This window comes from Melozone crissalis, unplaced genomic scaffold (assembly GCF_028551555.1).
Source record: "Melozone crissalis strain CALT ecotype California unplaced genomic scaffold, PUWL_Pcris_2 ptg000132l_1, whole genome shotgun sequence".
Classification (NCBI taxonomy): domain Eukaryota; kingdom Metazoa; phylum Chordata; class Aves; order Passeriformes; family Passerellidae; genus Melozone; species Melozone crissalis.
The window spans coordinates 6,001,452-6,020,880 of NW_026535905.1; the positions used below are offsets into that span (position 1 = coordinate 6,001,452).

Here is a 19,429-nt window from a genome sequence, read left to right on the forward strand (position 1 = left end):
CGGGATCGGGATGGAGGAACCGGAGGTACCGGGAAGGACTTGGGGGGGCTGGGGGTGGTCGGTGGTGGGGGGGGTGCTGGGAAACTTGGGGTTTTGGGGGGTTTTTGGGATGTTTGGTGATTCTGGGGGGGTTTGTGGGGTGCAGGATGAGTTTGGGGTGGTGCATGGCTCGGGTGTGGGGTGCAGGATGGATCTGTGGGGTGCAGGATGTGATTTTGGGGTGCAGGGTAAATCTGTGGGTTGCAGGATGTGTTTTTGGGGTGCAGGATAGATCTGGGGAGTGTAGGTTGTGTTTTTGGGGTGCAGGGTAAATCTATGAGGTGCAGGATGTGTTTCTGGGGTGCAGGATGGGTCTGTGGCGTGCATGGTTCCCCTAGGGGACGCTGGATGAGTTTTTGGGGTGCTTGTCCTCCCTTTGGGGTGCACAGCCCCTCCTTGGGGTGCACGGTGGATCTGTGGGGTGCTGAATGTGTTTTTGGGGTGCAGGATGGATCTGTATGGTGCAGGATGTGGCTTTGGGGTGCAGGGTAAATCTATGGGGTGCATGGTTCCCCTAGAGGGGGCTGGATGAGTTTTTGGGGTGCTTGCCCTGCCTTTGGGGTGCACAGCCCCCCCTTAGGGTGCATGGTGGATCTGTGGGACACACGGTGCCCTTGTGGGGTGCACAGTGTGTTTTTGGGGTGCATGGATCCCCCATTGGTGTTGTGGGAAGGGTTTGGGGATCCCCTGACCCCTCAATCCAGGAGCTGGAGCTGCAGCGGGCCTGGAGCAGGCCCTGTGGGTCAGAGAAGGGTTTTGGGGTTTGGGATGTGTTTTGGGGACCCCTCACCCCTCAATATTCCGTCCCCAGGAGCCGGAGCTGCAGCAGGCCCTGGAGCGGGCCCTGCGGGTCAGGGAGGGATTTTGGGGTCCCCCTAACCCCAGATATTCCCATTCCCAGGAGCCGGAGTTGCAGTGGGCCCTGGAGCAGGCCCTGGTGTTTTGGGAAGGGTTTTGGGGTACCCCTGACCCCCCACTGTTCCCATTTCTAGGAGCCGGAGCTGCAGCGGGCTCTGCAGTATGTTCTATGGGTGTGCGAGGGATTTTGGGGTCCCCTTGACCCCCCAATGTTCTGTCCCCAGCATCCAGAGCTGCAGCGGGCCCTGGAGCGAACCCTGCGGGTCAGGGAGGGATTTTGGGGTTTGGGAAGGGTTTTGGGGTGTCCCTGACCCCCCAAATATTTCCATCCCCAGGAGCCGGAGCTGCAGTGGGCCCTGGGGCATTCACTGAGGGTCTGAGAGGGATTTTGGGGTCCCCCTGATCCCCCCTATGTTCCGTTCCCAGGAGCTGGAGCTGCAGCGGGCCCTGGAGCGGGTACTTGTGTTGTGGGAAGGGTTTTGGTGTGTGGGAAGAGTTTTGGGGTCCTCCTTAACCCCCAATGTTCCCATTCCCAGGAGCCAGAGCTGCAGCGGGCCCTGGAATGAGCCCTGGTGTTGTAGGAAGGGTTTTGGGGTCCCCCTGACCCCACAGTCTTCCATCCTCAGGAGTCGGAGCTGCAGTGGGCACTGGAGTGGGCCCTGCAGGTCCAGGAGGGATTTTGGGGTTTGGGATGTGTTTTGGGGTCCCCCTGACCCCCCAATGTTCTGTCCTCATTCCCAGGAGCCAGAGCTGCAGCGGGTCCTGGAGCGGGCCCTGTGGGTACGGAAGGGTTTTGGGGTGTGGGGAGGGTTTTGGAGTGTCCCTGACCCCTGAAATATTCCCATTCCCAGGAGCCGGGGGTACAGTGTGTGCAGAGGGGTTTTGGGGTACTGGGAATGACACATTTGGGGTGCCCCTGTCCCCCAGTGTTCCCATTCCCAGGAGCCGGAGCTGCAGCGGGCCCTGGAGCATTCACTGAGAGTGTAGAGGGGTTTTGGAGAACCCCTGACCCCCAAAATGTGCCCATTGCCAGGAACTGGGGCTGCAGCAGGCCCTGGAGCAGGCACTGAAAGTGCTGTGGGTGTGGGAAGGGTTTTGGGGTGCCCCTGACGCCTCAATGTTCCATTCCCAGGGCCCAGAGCTGCTGAGGGCCCTGGAGCAGGACAGGGAGGGATTTTGGGGACCCCCCTAAATGTGCCGTTCCCAGGAGCTGGAGCTGCAGTGTGTGCTGTGAGCTTGGGAGGGATTTTGGGGTGTGGGAGGGATTTTAGGGACTCCCTGACCCCCGAAATGTTCCCATTCCCAGGAACCAGAGCTGCAGTGGGCCCTGAAGTGGGCACTGAGGTTGCTGTGGGTTTGGGATATGTTTTGGGGAGCCCCTGACCCCACAATGTTCCGTCCTCAGGAGCTGGAGCTGCAGAGGGCCCTGCAGTGTGTTCTATGGGTGTGGGAAGGGTTTTGGGGTTTGGGATGTGTTTTGGGGAGCTCGTGACCCCCCAGTGTTCTGTCCCCAGGAGCCGGAGCTGCAGTGGGCCCTGGAGTGGGCTCTGCAGGTCAGGGAGGGATTTTGGGGTCCCCCTGACCCCCCAATGTTCTGTTCCCTTTCCCAGGAGGCAGAGCTGCCGCGGTCACTGTGGGTTTGGGATGTGTTTTGGGGTCCGCCCCTAACCCCAAATGTTCTATTCCCAGGAGCCGGAGCTGCAGCAGGCCCTGGAGCGGGTCCTGCGGGTCCGGGAGGGATTTTGGGATTTCAGAAGGGTTTTGGGGACCCCCTGACCCCCCAATGTTCTGTTCCCATCCCCAGGAGCCAGAGCTGCAGCATTCACCCTCAGTGAACGCTCCAGGGCCCTGGAGTGAGCCCTGCGGGTGCTGTGCGTTTGGGATGTGTTTTGGGGATGTGTTTTGGGGTCCCCCTAACCCCAAATGTTCTATGCCCAGGAGCCGGAGCTGCAGCGGGCCCTGGAGCGATCCCTGCGGGTCTGGGAGGGATTCTGGGGTTTGGGATGTGTTTTGGGGTCCCCCTAACCCCAAATTTTCCCATTCCCAGGAGCCGGAGCTGCAGCAGGCCCTGGAGCGAGCCCTGCGGGTCCGGGAGGGATTTTGTGGTTTGGGATGTGTTTTGGGGTCCCCCTAACCCCAAATGTTCTATGCCCAGGAGCCGGAGCTGCAGCGGGCCCTGGAGCGAGCCCTGCGGGTCTGGGAGGGATTTTGTGGTTTGGGATGTGTTTTGGGGTCCCCCTAACCCCCAATGCTCTATCCCCAGGAGCCGGAGCTGCAGCGGGCCCTGGAGCGATCCCTGCGGGTCTGGGAGGGATTCTGGGGTTTGGGATGTGTTTTGGGGTCCCCTAACCCCAAATTTTCCCATTCCCAGGAGCCGGAGCTGCAGCGGGCCTTGGAGCGAGCCCTGCGGGTCCGTGAGGGCGCCCGGCGCCTCCTCCCCGCCTGCAGCCGGCCCGAGCAGGCGCTGGAGACCACCAAGACCCTGGTGCTGTGCGAGGCCAGGGTGGTCGCGGCCGGGGGGGAGCTCCAGCGGCGCCAGGAGGCCCGGCTGAGGGGGGCCCGCCGGTGAGACACCCCAAAAATCAGCCCCGAGGGAACGGGGGACCCCAAGGGATGCCCCAAGTGGGGAGGGCACCCTATGGGACCCCCAAAGGGGAGGGGGGATGGGGAACACTACAGGGGATCCTAAAAGTTGGGCGGGGGGTCCCTAAAAATGAGGGAGGGGTTTGGGGATCCCATAGGGGGTGTGGTGGGGGGGGGGGGCACCCCAAAATCTGGAGGGACATCGGGGACAGTGAGGGAAAACCTCAAAGCCTGGGGGGGACACGGCAGGGAGAGACACCCCAAAACCGGGGGGGGCATAGGGGACAGGGCAGTGAGGGACATCCCAAATCCTGGGGGGATATGGGGAACATGGCAGTGAGGGATACCCCAAAACCAGGGGAGTGGGATGAGAGACTCTTGGGGGGGGTTGTGGCTGGGAGGGACACCCCGAAATTTGGGGGGACATTGGGGACACGGCAGTGAGGTACACCCCAGATCCTGGGGGGACAGGGCAGTGAGCGACACCCCAAAACCTAGGGGGACGTGGGGGACAGGGCAGTGAGGGACATCCCAAAATCTGGATTATGGGATGGGACACCCTTGGCAGTGAGGGACACCTCGAAATTTTGGGGAACATGGGGGACACGGCAGTGAAGGACACTTCAAAACCTGAGGGAACATGAGGGACACCCCAAAACCTGTGGGGACATGGGGGACACAGTAGTGAGGGCCACCCCAGAACCTGGGGGGACATGGGTGACAGGGCAGGGAGGGACACCCCAGAACCTGAGGGGACACAACGATGAAGGAAAACCCCAAAACCCAGGGATGGGATGGGAGACCCTTGTGGGGGGGTTGTGGCAATGAGGGACCCCCCGAAATTTGTGTGGAACGGGGCAATGCAGAGGGGCACACAGTGGGGGTGTGGTGACAGGGGACACCCCAAACCTGGGGAGGGGAGCCCCCCAAAATGTGCGAGGAGCTTTGCTGACCCTCCCATCCCCTGCAGCCCCTCGGAGGGCGGGCCCGGGGCGGAGCCGGTGCCGTGCCGGGGCACCGTCTGCATCTCAGGTACGGGGGGTCCCGGGGGGGTTCTGGGCAGGGGGAACCCCCTCCCCTCTGCCTGCCCCCCCCGCGGCACCGCCTGCATTTGGGGTGCGGGGTTTGGGGGTGTCTCAGAGGGTCTCACCCCCCTCCTGCCCTCCCCTCCCCTCCCCAGATTTGCGCATCCCGCTGATGTGGAAGGACACGGAGTACTTCAGGAACAAGGGGGGTGAGTGTTGGGGTGCCGGGGGTCCCCCCTGGCCCCGCGGTGCCCCCCGTGACCCCCTGACCCGCCGTGCCCCCCAGAGCTGCACCGCTGTGCCGTGTTCCTGCTGCTGCAGGTGGGGGCCGAGATCCACGACACCCCCACCGTGCTGGTGGACAGGACCCTGACCGACATCTGCTTCGAGGGAGCCGTGCTCTTGTGAGGGGGGAAGGGATGGGGGGAGGGATCCCCGGGACCCCCACACAGCCCCAGGGACCCTGGCACCCCCCTATAGGATTCCTGATCACCCCCATACATCCCCAGGGACACTGAGATCCCCCCCCACTCCATGGGACCCTTGATCCCCCTCAGAGACCCCTGAGCATCCCCACGCCCCTCCCTGGGACCCTGCCACCCCCTATGGGACCCCTCTATGGGACACTGCCACCCCCCATGGGACCCCTGCCACCACCAACCCCCACCTGGGGGCCTTTGATCCCTTCTGGGGGTGACCTCTGCCCTCCTCTGCCCACCCTGGGAGGGACCCCTGCCCCAAACTCCCCTTTCCCTGTCCCTGCAGTGTCCCCACAGTCCGTGGGGTGGCCCTGGGGGTGTCCCCTGGTGGCACTGACCCTGCTGGCACTGACCCTGCTGGCACTGACTCCTCTGTACCCTCAATGCTGGCACTGACCCCTTTGTGCCCCTTGGATCAGCACTGACCCCTGTGCCCTCCCTGACATTGACCTCCCAGTGCCTGTCCTGGCCTTGACCCCTCTGTGTCCCTTGGGCTGGCACTGACCCCTCTGTGCCCCCCTGGCACTGACCCTGCTGGCACTGACCCCTCCGTGCCCCCTGGCTCTGATCCCACTGTCACTGAGCCCCTGTGCCCTCCCAGCTGGCACTGACCCCTCTGTGCCCCCTGGCACTGACCCTGCTGGCACTGACCCCTGTGCCCTCCCAGCTGGCACTGACCCCTGTGCCCCCCTGGCACGGACCCTGCTGGCACTGACCCCCTGTGCCCTCCCAGCTGGCACTGACCCCTCTGTGCCGCCTGACACTGACCCTGCTGGCACTGACCCCTGTGCCCCCCTGGCACTGACCCTGCTGGCACTGACCCCCTGTGCCCTCCCAGCTGGCACTGACCCCTCTGTCTCCCCATGCTGGCGCTGACACTTCTGTGCCCCCTGGGCTGTCACTGACCTCACTGTGCCCCCCCTGAGCCCCCTGGGTTGTCACTGACCCCGCTGGCACTGACCCCTGTGCCCCCCTGTCACTGACCTCTGTGCCGCCTCATGCTGGCACTGCCTCCTGGGCTGTCACTGTCCCCTGTGCCCCAGGGCTGGCACTGACCCCTGTTCCCCCTCAGTGGCACTGACCCCCCTGTGCTCCCCATGCTGGCACTGACCCCTCTGTGCCCCCTGGGCTGGCACTGCCTCCCATTCTGTCACTGTCCCCCTATGCCCTCTGGGCTATCACTGACCCCTAGACTGTCCCTGTCCTCTAGACTGTCCCTGTCCCCTGTGCCCCCTGGACTGTCCCTGCCCCCATGCTGTCCTTGTCCCCTGTGCCCCCTGGACTGTCCCTGACCCCCTGCTGTCACTGTCCCCTGTGCCCCCCATGCTGTCACTGCATCCATGCTGTCACTGCCCCCATGCTGTCCCTGTCCCCTGTGTCCTCATGCTGTCCCTGACCCCGGGCTGTCCCCTGTGTCCCCAGCCCCGAGGCGGGCCCGGATTTTGAGCCGCGGTTGGAGCTGTACAGCGCGGGGCTGCCCGTGGGGGGGTCCCCAGGCTGTCACTCTCCCCCCGGCTGTCCCTGTCCCCATGCTGTCCCTGTCCCTGACCCCGGGCTGTCCCCGTGTCCCCAGCCCCGAGGCGGGCCCGGATTTCGAGCTGCGGTTGGAGCTGTACAGCGCGGGGCTGCCCGGGCCAGGGGCGCAGGGCAGTGCCCCCCGCAAGCTGGCATCGCGCCTCAGCACCTCCCTGGGCCGCTCCTCGGGCCGCCGGGCACGGGCTGCCATGGACGGGGGCCCTGCCAGCCCCCCGGGCACCGCGGGCACCGCCACCGGGGCACTGCTGCTGCCGCCACCCGGCGTGCCGTGAGTACCCTGGGTGTGGTACTGTGTGTCACTGTGTCACTGTGTGCCACTGTGTGTCACTGTGTGCCACTGTGTGTCACCTGTGTGTCACCTGTGTGTCACTGTGTGTTACTGTGTGCCACTGTGTGCCACTGTGTGTCACCTGTGTGTCACTGTGTGTCACCTGTGTGCCACTGTGTGTCACTGTGTGTCACTGTGTGCCACCTGTGTGTCACTGTGTGTCATTTGTGTGCCACCTGTGTGTCACCTGTGTGCCACTGTGTGTCACTGTGTGCCACCTGTGTCACTGTGTGTCACTGTGTGCCACTGTGTGTCACCTGTGTGTCACCTGTGTGTCACTGTGTGTTACTGTGTGCCACTGTGTGTCACCTGTGTGTCACTGTGTGTCATTTGTGTGCCACCTGTGTGCCACCTGTGTGCCACCTGTGTGTCACCGTGTGTCACCTGTGTGTGGTACTGTGTGTCACTGTGTGCCACTGTGTGTCACCTGTGTGTCACCTGTGTGCCACTGTGTGTCACTGTGTGTCACCTGTGCCACTGTGTGTCACCTGTGTGTCACTGTGTGTCATTTGTGTGTCACCTGTGTGTCACCTGTGTGCCACTGTGTGTCACTGTGTGCCACCTGTGTCACTGTGTGTCACTGTGTGTCACCTGTGTGCCACCTGTGTGTCACTGTGTGTCACCTGTGTGTGGTACTGTGTGTCACTGTGTGCCACTGTGTGTCACCTGTGTCACCTGTGTGTCACTGTGTGCCACCTGTGTGCCACCTGTGTGTCACTGTGTGTCACTGTGTGTCACCTGTGTGCCACCTGTGTGTCACTGTGTGCCAGTGTGTGCCACTGTGTGTCACTGTGTGCCACCTGTGTGTCACTGTGTGTTACTGTGTGCCACTGTGTGCCACTGTGTGTCACCTGTGTGTCACTGTGTGTCACCTGTGTGTGGTACTGTGTGCCACTGTGTGCCACTGTGTGTCACCTGTGTGTCACCTGTGTGCCACTGTGTGTCACTGTGTGTCACTGTGTGTCACTGTGTGCCACCTGTGTGTCACTGTGTGTCATTTGTGTGCCACCTGTGTGTCACTGTGTGTCACCTGTGTGCCACCTGTGTGCCACCTGTGTGTCACTGTGTGTCACCTGTGTGTGGTACTGTGTGTCACTGTGTGCCACTGTGTGTCACCTGTGTGTCACCTGTGTGCCACTGTGTGTCACTGTGTGTCACCTGTGCCACTGTGTGTCACCTGTGTGTCACTGTGTGTCATTTGTGTGTCACCTGTGTGTCACCTGTGTGCCACTGTGTGTCACTGTGTGCCACCTGTGTCACTGTGTGTCACTGTGTGCCACTGTGTGTCACCTGTGTGTCACCTGTGTGTCACTGTGTGTTACTGTGTGCCACTGTGTGTCACCTGTGTGTCACTGTGTGTCATTTGTGTGCCACCTGTGTGCCACTGTGTGCCACCTGTGTGCCACCTGTGTGCCACCTGTGTGTCACTGTGTGTCACCTGTGTGTGGTACTGTGTGTCACTGTGTGCCACTGTGTGTCACCCGTGTGTCACCTGTGTGTCACCTGTGTGTCACTGTGTGTCATTTGTGTGTCACCTGTGTGTCACCTGTGTGCCACTGTGTGTCACTGTGTGCCACCTGTGTCATTGTGTGTCACTGTGTGTCACTGTGTGTCACCTGTGTCACTGTGTGTCACTGTGTGTCACCTGTGTGCCACCTGTGTGTCACTGTGTGTCACCTGTGTGTGGTACTGTGTGTCACTGTGTGCCACTGTGTGTCACCTGTGTGTCACCTGTGTGCCACTGTGTGTCACTGTGTGTCACTGTGTGCCACCTGTGTGTCACTGTGTGTCATTTGTGTGCCACCTGTGTGTCACTGTGTGCCACTGTGTGTCACTGTGTGTCACATGTCCCTCTGTGTGTCACATGTCCTCCCATGTACTCCCCTGTGTCCCCCTGTGCCCTCTGCACCCTCTGTGTGCCAATGTCCCCTCTGTGTGCCTCCTGTCCCCCCTATGTGCCACATGTTCTCCTCTGCCCCCCGTGTGTTCCACATGTCCCCGTGTGTGCCCCTTTCTGTGCCCTCTGTGTGCCACATGTCCCTCTGTGTGCCACTGTGTGTCACTGTGTGTCACTGTGTGTCACTGTGTGTCACCTGTGTGTCACTGTGTGCCACCTGTGTGCCACATGTCCCTCTGTGTGCCACCTGCGTGTAACAAATGCCCCCTGTGCATCACGTCCGTGCCCCTTGTGCCCCTTTCTGTGCTCCCTGTGTGCCCCATGTCCCTCTGTGTGCCACACGCCCCCCTGTGTCCCTGTGTCCTGCCCATGTCCCCCTGTGTGCCCTCTGTGTGCCACTCCATGTGCCACATGTCCCCTGTCCCTCCATGTCCCTTCATGTCCCCTCATGTCCCCACCTGTGTCCCCCTGTGCCCTCAGACTCCCTGATCCTCCCCAACCCCTCAACGTCCCCACGGTGTCCCCAGCTGTCCCTGATGTCCCTTGACCCCTAATGTCCCCCTAACCCCACAATGTCCCCTGACCCCCCAGTGTCCCCAGGTATCCCCAATGTCCCCTGACCCCTGATGTGCCCCTGACCCCACAATGTCCCCTGCCCCCTGGTGTCCCTCTGCCCCTCCCAGTGTCCCCTGACACCCCAATGTCCCCTGTCCCTCAGTGTCCCCCTGACCCCCCATTATCCCCAGATGTCCCCAATGTCCCCTGACCCCCCCAGTGTCCCCAGGTGTCCTTGGTGTCCCCTGCCCCCCCGCTGTCACCCAGCCCCCCAATATCCCCCTAGCCCCACAATGTCCCTTGTACCCCCGTGTCCCCAATGTCCCCAGGTATCCCCAATGTCCCCAATGTCCCCAATGTCCCCAGGTGTCTCCAATGTCCCCAGTGACCCCAATGTCCCCAATGTCCCCAGGTGTCCCCAATGTCCCCAGTGTCCCCAATGTCCCCAATGTCCCCAGGTGTCCCCAATGTCCCCAGTGACCCCAATGTCCCCAATGTCCCCAGGTGTCCCCAATGTCCCCAGTGTCCTCAATGTCCCCAATGTCCCCAGGTGTCCCCAATGTCCCCAGTGACCCCAATGTCCCCAATGTCCCCAGGTGTCCCCAATGTCCCCAGTGTCCTCAATGTCCCCAATGTCCCCAGGTGTCCCCAATGTCCCCAGTGTCCCCAATGTCCCCAATGTCCCCAGGTGTCCCCAATGTCCCCAGTGACCCCAATGTCCCCAATGTCCCCAGGTGTCCCCAATGTCCCCAGTGTCCTCAATGTCCCCAATGTCCCCAGGCGTCCCCAATGTCCCCAGTGACCCCAATGTCCCCAATGTCCCCAGGTGTCCCCAATGTCCCCAGTGTCCTCAATGTCCCCAATGTCCCCAGGCGTCCCCAATGTCCCCAGTGACCCCAATGTCCCCAATGTCCCCAGTGTCCTCAATGTTCCCAATGTCCCCAGGCGTCCCCAATGTCCCCAATGTCCCCAGGTGTCCCCAATGTCCCCAATGTCCCCAGGTGTCCCCGGTTCCAGCTGCTGGCTCACACCACGCTGTCCTTGGCCCAGGTGCACGACGGCTTCCGCACGCACGACCTCGTCATCGCTGCTGACGGTCAGTGGGGTCAGCGCACCCCGAAACTGCTCGGGGCACCCCAAAACAGACCAAAAATAACCCATAAACACCCCAAAACAGCTCAGGGCACCCCTAAATACCGCATAAACACCCCAGAACAGCCCAGGGCACCCCAAAACAGCTCGGGGCACCCCAGAACATCCCATGGCACCTCAAACAGCCCAGGGCACCCCTAAATACCCCATAAACAATCCATAAACACCCCAAAACAGCCCAGGACACCCCAAAACAGACCATAAATAACCCATAAACACCCCAAAACAGCCCGGGGCACCCCAAAACAGCTCGGGGCACCCCAGAACATCCCATGGCACCTCAAACAGCCTGGGGCACCCCAAAATACCCCATAAACACCCCAAAACAGACCATATCACCCCCCAAGCAGCCCGGAGCACCCCAAAACAGCCCAGGGCATCCCATAAACACCCCTAAACACCCCAAACAGCCCAGGGCACCCCAAAACAGACCATATCACCCCCAAACATCCCAAAACAGCCCGGGGCGCTCCTAGACACCTCATAAACACCCAATAGCACCCTATAACACCCCAAAACAGCCCAGGACACCCCAGAACAGCCCATGGCACCCCATAAACACCCCTAAACACCTCAAACAGCTCAGGGCACCCTATAACACCCCAAAACACCTCATAAACACCTCAAAACAGCCCAGAGCACCCCTAAATACCCTGTAACACCCCATAAACACCCCATAACATCCCTAGACACCCTGGGGCACCCCAAAACACCACATGGCACCCCAAAACACCCCGGGGCACCGCTAAACACCCCATAAACACCCCATGAACACCCCATGGCACCCTGAAACACCCCATAATACCCCATGGCACCTCATGACACCCCATTAAAAACCCCATGGCACCCCAAAACACCCCATTAAAAACCCCATGGCACCTCGTGACACCCCATAACACCCCATGGCACCCTGTAGCACCCCATAATACCCTGGGACACCCCAAAACACCCCAAAATTCCCCCCACGCCCCAAACCCCAAACCAGGGCAATGGGGCTGGAGCAGATGGGGAGGAGTTGGGGGGTCTGGGATTTTGGGGTCCTGCAGGGGTGAGGGTGGATTTGGGGTGTCAGTACATGGGGACAGGGGAATCTGGCACGAGGAGGGGGGGTCTGAGATCCTTTTGGGGTTTGGGGGTCCCTGTCAGCCCCCAAGAGCCTCAGGAGTCCCCAGAGCAGAGCAGAGCCCTGCTGGGGGGTTTGGGGACAGTGTGGGGTCCCTCTGTGTCCCTCCATGTCCCCACTGTGTTCCCCCAGAGCAAAGCCCCTGCTGGGTGGGTTTGGGGGTCTCTCCATGTCCCTCCATGTCCCTCCTGTCCCCGTGTCCCCCTCCATGTCCCCCCATGTCCCCGCTGTCCCCGTGTCCCCCCAGAGCAGAGCCCCTGCTGGGTGCATGTGTGGGTCCCTCCATGTCCCCTCAGTGTCCCCCCAGAGCAGAGCCCTGCTGGGGGGTTTGGGGACAGTGTGGGGTCCCTCCATGTCCCTCCATGTCCCCATGTCCCCTCAGAGCTGAGCCCTGCTGGGGGGTTTGGGGACAGTGTGAGGGTCCCTTCATGTCCCCTCTGTGTCCCCCCAGAGCAGAGTCCTGCTGGAGGGTTTGGGGTCGGTGTCCCCTGTGTCCCCGTGTCCCCCCAGAGTAAAGCCCCTGCTGGGTGGGTGTGTGGGTCCCTCCATGTCCCCTCAGTGTCCCCCACAGAGCAGAGCCCTGCCAAGGGGGATTTGGGGTCGGTGTGGGGGTCCCTCCATGTCCCCCCTGTTCCCCCCGCGTCCCCTCAGAGCAGAGCCCCTGCTGTGGGGGTTTGAGGACAGTGTGGGGGTCCCTCCATGTCCCCCCTGTCCCCCCAGAGCAAAGCCCCTGCTGGGTGGGTGTGGGGGTCCCTCCATGTCCCCCCTGTCCCTCCATGTCCCCCCATGTCCCCGCTGTCCCCGTGTCCCCGCAGAGCAGAGCCCCTGCTGGGTGCCCCTCTATGGCCGCGTGTGTTGCCGCCTGGCGGCCCGGCCCAGCTGCATGGACACCCCCGCGGCGACAGGGACACTGCGGCTGCAGGTCAGCGACAGTGACAGCGGCCCCACCGGGAATGGCACCGGGAGTGCACCGGGAATGGCACCGGGAATGCACCGGGAGGGGCACCGGGAATGGCACCGGGAGGGGCATTGGGAGTGGAAGTGGCACCAGGAGTGCACCGGGAGGGGCACCGGGAATGCACCGGGAATGGCACCGGGAATGGGATAGAGGGATGGAATCAGGAATGGGATAGAGGGGTGGGGTTTATTAACGCTGCCATGATAAAGGGGACATTGCCACTGCAGGGGAGGGAATGGGATACAGAGAAATGGGATTGAGGGAAAGGGGATAGAAAAATGGGATGTAGGAATGGGATAGAAGGAAATGAGATATAGGAGAAATGGGATAGAAGGAAATGGGATAGAGAAATGGGATATAGAGAAGTGGGATATAGGGATGGGATCAAGAAATGGGATTGAGGGAAATGGGATATAAGGATGGGATAGAAAAATGGGATAAAGGGAAATGAGGTAGAGAAGTGGGATATAGGGATGGGATAGAGAAATTAGATATAGGGATGTGATATAGGAATGGGATAGAGGGGTGGGGTTTGTTAACACAGCCATAATAAAGGGGACACTGCAACTGCAGGGGAGGGAATGGGATAAATGGGATATAGGGAAATTGGATAGAGAGATGTGATAGAGAAATGGGATATAGGGAAATAGGACATAGGGATGGGATTGAGAAATGGGATCGAGAAATGGGATAGAGAATTGGGATAGAGAGATGGGATAGAAAAATGGGATATAGGGAAATGGGATATAGGGAAATGGGATAGAGGGGTGGGATAGAGAAATGGGATATAGGGAAATGGGATAGAGAATTGGGATATAGGGAAATGGGACGTGGGGATGGGAATTGGGATAGAGAAATGGTATAGAAAAATGGGATATAGGGGTGGAATAGAGAAATGGGATATAGGGAAATGGGACATAAGGAAATAGAGAAATTAGAGGAATGGGATATAGGGATGGGATATAGGGATGGGACAGAGAACTGGGATATAGGGAAATGAGATATAGGAATAGAATCGAGAAATGGGATAGAAAAATGGGATATAGGGAATGTGCCACCCATGGGTGCTGAATGAGGGGGACACTGGAGCTGTGGTGCCCCCCGTGGCTGCTGTATGGGGTCACACTGGTGCTGTGGTGCCCCCCGTGTGCACTCACGTCCCCGGGGGTCTCGGGCAGGCTCCAGGGGCCGAGGGCCCGGGCGGGACCCCCCTGTTCTGTGTGCTGCGGGGCCCGGGGCTGCTCTGCTACGGCAGCGCCAGCGAGGCTGAGGCGGGGCAGGAGCCCACGCTGACCATCGCTGTCACCAAGGTACACAGGGGACACTCTGGGAACACAGGGGACACTTGGGGGGTCTGGGGGGCACGGGGAGTGTGGGGGGTGTGGGGTTATGGGGGTTGGGGGGGATGGAGGGGTCATGGAGGGGTGGGGGGTACGGGGAGAAAGGGGGAGTGGAGGGGGTCAGGGTGGTTTGAGGTTTATGGGGAGCTCTGGGGTCTGTGGGGGCTGTGGGGTGTTGTGGTGTCTATGGGGGCTGTGGGGTGTTCTGGGGGCTGTGGGGGACTGTGGGGTCTATGGGGTCTGTAGGGTCTATGGGGTGTTCTGGGGCATTCTGGGTCTATGGGGAGCTCTGGGGTTTATGGGGGCTGTGGGATCTATGGGGGCTGTGGGATCTATGGGAGCTGTGGGGTCTGTGGGATGTTCTGGGATCTATGGGAGCTTTGGAGTTTATGGGGAGCTCGGAGGTCTCTGGGATGTTCTGGGATCTCTGTGGGCTGGGGTGTCTCTGGGGGTCTCTGGGGGTCTCTGGGGGTCTCTGGGTGTCTCTGGGGGTCTCTGGGGCTCTCTGGGGGTCTCTGGGGTGTCTCTGGGGGTCTCTGAGGGTCTCTGGGGGTCTCTGGGTGTCTCTGGGGGGTCTCTGGGTGTCTCTGGGCTCTCTGGGTGTCTCTGGGGTGTCTCTGGGTGTCTCTGGGTGTCTCTAGGGGTCTCTGGGGTGTCTCTGGGTATCTCTGGGCTCTCTGGGATGTTCTGGGGGTCTCTGGGGTGTCTCTGGGGCTCTCTGGAGTGTCTCTGGTGTCTCTGGGTGGGGTCTCTGGGTGTCCCTGGTCTCCGTGCCCCCCAGCCCTGTGTGTGCCCCAGGACACGCGGGTGCGGGCGCTGCAGGCGGGGGCTCGGGGGCAGCCCCCCGGGGTGGCCGTCACCAACCGCCTGGGCGGGGAGGAGGTGACACACGGGCTGCTGGCCGAGAGCACGGCCGAGGCTCAGCGCTGGCTGCAGGCCTGGGGACAGCACCTCTGCGACCTGGGTGAGACCCCGGCACCCCTGGGACACCCCTGACCTGTGGGACCCCACACATCACTGTGGGATCCTGCACATCCCTGTGGGACCCCACACATCACTGTGAGATCCTCCACATCCCTCTGGGACCTTCCACATCTCTGTGAGACCCTAAACATCCCTGTGGGACCCTCCCAACCCTGTGGGACCCTAAACATCCCTGTAGGACCCCACACATCCCAGTGGGACCCTACACAGCCCTGTGGGACCCTCCACATTCCCTCTGGGACCCTCCCAGCCCTCTGGGACCCTACACAATCTCTGTGGGACCCTCCCAGCCCTGTGGGACCCTAAATATCCCTATGGGACCCTGAAACATCCCCTGTGGGACCCTCCACATCACTGTGGGACCCTACAAAACCCCTGTGGGACCCTCCACATCACTGTGGGACCCTACAAAACCCCTGTAGGACCCTCCACATCACTGTGGGATGCTACAGATCCCTGAGGGCCCTCCACATCCTGTAGGACCCTACACAACCCTGTAGGACCCCACACATTCCCTCTGGGACCCTCCCATCCATGTGGGACCCCGCACATCACTGTGGGACCCTAAAAACCCTTGTGGGACCCTCTGTGCTGGTGGGACCCTGTCCCAGTGTTGTTAAAGGACCCCAAACATAGTGGGACCCCCTGATCCCTGTGGGACCCCCACCCTGGCAGGACCCCAGACCATCCCTGTGAGGGCTCCATCACCCCAGGACCCCCAGCTCGGTGGGACCCCAGAGCAATGGGGACAAGGACAAGGCTGGGAACAGGACAGGGACAGGGACAGAGATGGGCACGGGATGGGGACAGTGACAGGGACGGCAACAACAATGGGGTGGGACACAGATGGGAGGGACAAGAACAGGATCCCCTTGGGGACCCCCTTCCCAGACCATTGCTGTGCGAGCCCCATCACCCCAAAACCCCCAACCCAGTGGGACACCAGTCCTGAGAGCACCCCCATTCCTGTGAGACCCCATCCCAGACTGACTCCATACAGTGGGACCCCCATCCAACAGGACCCTAACATCCAATGGGACCCCCATTTCCCTGCAGACCCCATCCCAGGCTGACCCCATCCAATAGGACCCCCATCCAATGGGACCCCCAGCCCCCTGCAATCCCCATTCCCATAAGACCCCCATCCCAGGCTGTCCCCATTTCTCTGTAGACCCCATCCTAGGCAGACTCCATCCAATGGAACCCCTATCCAGTGGGACCTCTACCATCCAATGGGACCCCCATCACCCTGCAGACCCCATCCCTATCCCCTGCAGACCCCACTCCCCTGCAATCTCCCTCCCCTGCAGCCCCCATCCCAGGCAGACCCCTTCCAATGGGACCCCCATCCCAGGCAGACCCCATTCAACAGGACCCCCATGCCTCTGCAGACCCCACCCCTGCAATCCCCCTTCCCCTGCAATCCCCATTCCCCTGCAGACCCCATTCAACAGGACCCCCATTTCTCTGCAGACCCCACCCCTTCAATCCCCATCCCCCTGCAGACCCCATCCCAGGCTGACCCCATCCAATGGGACCCCCATCCCAGGCAGTCCCCATTCCAGTGGGACCCCATCCCCCTGCAGACCCCATCCCAGTGGGACCCTATCCCATGCAGACCCCATCCAACGGGACCCTAATCCAATGGAACCCCAATCCAATGGGACCCCCATCCCCTGCAGACCCCATCCCCTGCAGACCCCATCCCCTGCAGATCCCATCCCAGTGGGACCCTATCCCATGCAGACCCCATCCAATGGGACCCTAATCCAATGGAACCCCAATCCAATGGGACCCCCATCCCCTGCAGACCCCATCCCCTGCAATTCCCATCCCTTGCAATTCCCATCTCCTGCAATTCCCATCCCCTGCAATTCCCATCCCCTGCAGACCCCATCCCCTGTAATTCCCATCCCTTGCAATTCCCATCTCCTGCAATTCCCATCCCCTGCAGACCCCATCCAACAAGACCCCCATGCCCTGCAGACCCCACACCAGGCTGACCCATCCCCTGCAATTCCCATCCCCCTGCAATTCCCATCCCCCTGCAATTCCCATGCCCCTGCAGTCCCCATGCCCTACAGACCCCATCCCAAGCTGGCCCCACACCAGGCTGACCCCATCCCCTGCAGACCCCATTCAACAGGACCCCCATGCCCTGCAGACCCCATCCCAGGCTGACCCCACCCAATGGGACCCGCAGACCCCATCCCCATCCCCTTCAATCCCCCCCCCCTGCAGCCCCCATCCCGAACCTCCTGGCTCCCGGGGCTCTCTGTCCCTGCCCATTGTCCCGTTGTCCCCGCTGTCCCCAGCCCAGTGGAAGCAGTGCTGTGAGGAGCTGATGCGGATCGAGGAGCCGCCCCCGCGCCGCCCCCCGGCCCCGCTGCCCCCCCAGGGCTCCCTGTACCACCAGACGGGTGAGTGGGGCCCATCCGGGCCGGGGGCTCTGCTCTGTCTCCCCTCTCTGCTCTCTGCTCGCTCCCTAACGCTGCTCTTCTCGCTGTCCCCCCTTTTCTGTCCCCCTCTTGTTTCTGTCCCCCCTTTCTGCCGCTGTCCCCCCTCCCTGGGGCGCCCCCAGCCCCGCCGGGCCCCCCCGGGCCCCCCCCGGCCGAGGGGCTGCTGCTGCAGGAGAATGTGTCAGCCGAGATCCGGGCTCTGCTCAGCTCCTACTACAGCGACAGGTGACGGGGGGGGACACGGGGGGACCCCCGACAGCCCCCCCGCAATGCCACAGAGAGGGGACAGAGGGAAACAGGATAGGGAAACGGGATAGAGGGAAATGGGATAGAGGGAAATGGGACAGAGGGAAAGGGGATATAGGGATGGGATATAGGGAAATGGGACAGAGGGAAATGGGATATAGGGAAATGGGATAGAGGGAAATGGGATAGAGGGAAATGGGATATAGGGATGGGATAGGGAAATGGGACAGGGAAATGGGACAGAGGGAAATGGGACAGAGGGAAATGGGATATAGGGAAACGGGATAGAGGGAAATGGGATAGAGGGAAATGGGACAGAGGGAAAGGGGATATAGGGATGGGATATAGGGAAATGGGACAGAGGGAAATGGGATATAGGGAAATGGGATAGAGGGAAATGGGATAGAGGGAAATGGGATATAGGGATGGGATAGGGAAATGGGACAGGGAAATGGGACAGAGGGAAATGGGACAGAGGGAAATGGGATATAGGGAAACGGGATATAGGGAAATGGGATAGAGGGAAATGGGATATAGGGATGGGATATAGGGATGGGATAGAGGGAAATGGGATATAAGGATGAGATCGAGAAATGGGATATAGGGAAATTGAATAGAGGAATGGGATATAGGGAAATGGGATGTAGGGAAATGGGACATAGAGACATGGGATATAGGGATGGGATAGAGAAATGGGATACAGGGAAATGGCATATTGGGATGGGATAGAGAAATGGGATATAGAGAAATGGGATATAGGGATGGGATATAGGGATGGGATAGAGAAATGGGATACAGGGAAATGGGATATAAGGAAATGGGACATAAGGAAATGGAATATAGGGATGGGATAGAGAAATTGGATATAAGGATGGAATAGAGAAATGGGACATAGGGAAATGGGACATAGGGGAATGGGATGTAGGATGGGATATAGGAATGGGATAGAGGGTGGAGTTTATTAACACTGCCATGATAAAGGGGACACTACAACGGGGAGACACCTGACAGCCCCCCCAGCACAGCCCTGGGGACAGGGGGTGGCAAAAAGGGACCCCCAAACCCCCCCACAGCCCCACGGGGGAGTATGGGGGTATTGGGGGGGGGTCATTCAGTGTGTGTGTGGGGTCCAGGGCTGCCCGTGACCCCCCCTTTTCCCCGTCCCCCCCCAGCTATTGACCCCTCGGATGACATCGCGGCCGTCACCGAGATCCTGGCGGGGCACGGGGGGGCTCCCCGCGCTCCGGGCCCCCCCCCGTGGCTCTCGCTGTTCGAGGGGCCCCCCCTGCGCAGCCCCAGCCCCCCCCGCAGGGGCCGCCCCCGAACCCTGTCCCTGGACGCCCGGCTCAGCACCCTCAAGGGCCAGGGGGGCCCCCCAAAACCGCCCCACTCCAGCTCCTCCAGCAGCGGCAGCAGCAGCCCGGGGCCCCCCCAGCGCGACCCCCCCAGAGCCCTCCAGTCCCGGGTGTGACCCCCCCCCCAAGCACTTTTGGGGGGGGCACAGAGGGATGGACTTGGGTTGGGGGTGTTGAGGGCTCCCTGCTTCTGTTTTTGGGGAGAAACTGGAATTTCTGCCCTCCCCATGCTGGGGGGGCTCAGGGCTAAACTCCAAAAAGGGGACGGGGGGGGGGTGGTTTCCTTCCCCCCCTCCCCTACACAAAGGTGGGTGCTGGGGACCCCCCCCACCGCAGGGTGGGTGCTCAGGGTCTAACCCGGGGTGGGGGACATAGAGCCCCCCCCAGCTCTGCTTTCCTCACCTCTAACTCGGGGTGTGGGGGGGACACAGAGCCCCCCCAGCAGGGCCCCCCACAATTAATAATATTCACTAATAATTTGCATTAAAATTTATTTAACAGCTGCTGTGTGT

General features: G+C 61.1%; 1 protein-coding gene across 1 annotated transcript; it reads left to right on the top strand.

Annotated features, from left to right (window-relative positions):
* RTKN (rhotekin) lies at positions 1-18,823 on the top strand. Its single transcript, XM_054293219.1, has 13 exons — positions 1-25; positions 3,269-3,462; positions 4,451-4,512; positions 4,661-4,714; positions 4,792-4,909; positions 6,558-6,788; positions 10,302-10,396; positions 12,391-12,497; positions 13,712-13,843; positions 14,672-14,837; positions 17,173-17,277; positions 17,439-17,541; positions 18,735-18,823. Exons 1-13 carry the CDS (start codon positions 11-13, stop codon positions 18,739-18,741), a joined length of 1,389 nt encoding a protein of 462 aa, XP_054149194.1. The 5' UTR covers positions 1-10; the 3' UTR covers positions 18,742-18,823.
* Positions 18,824-19,429: the final 606 nt, after the last annotated feature.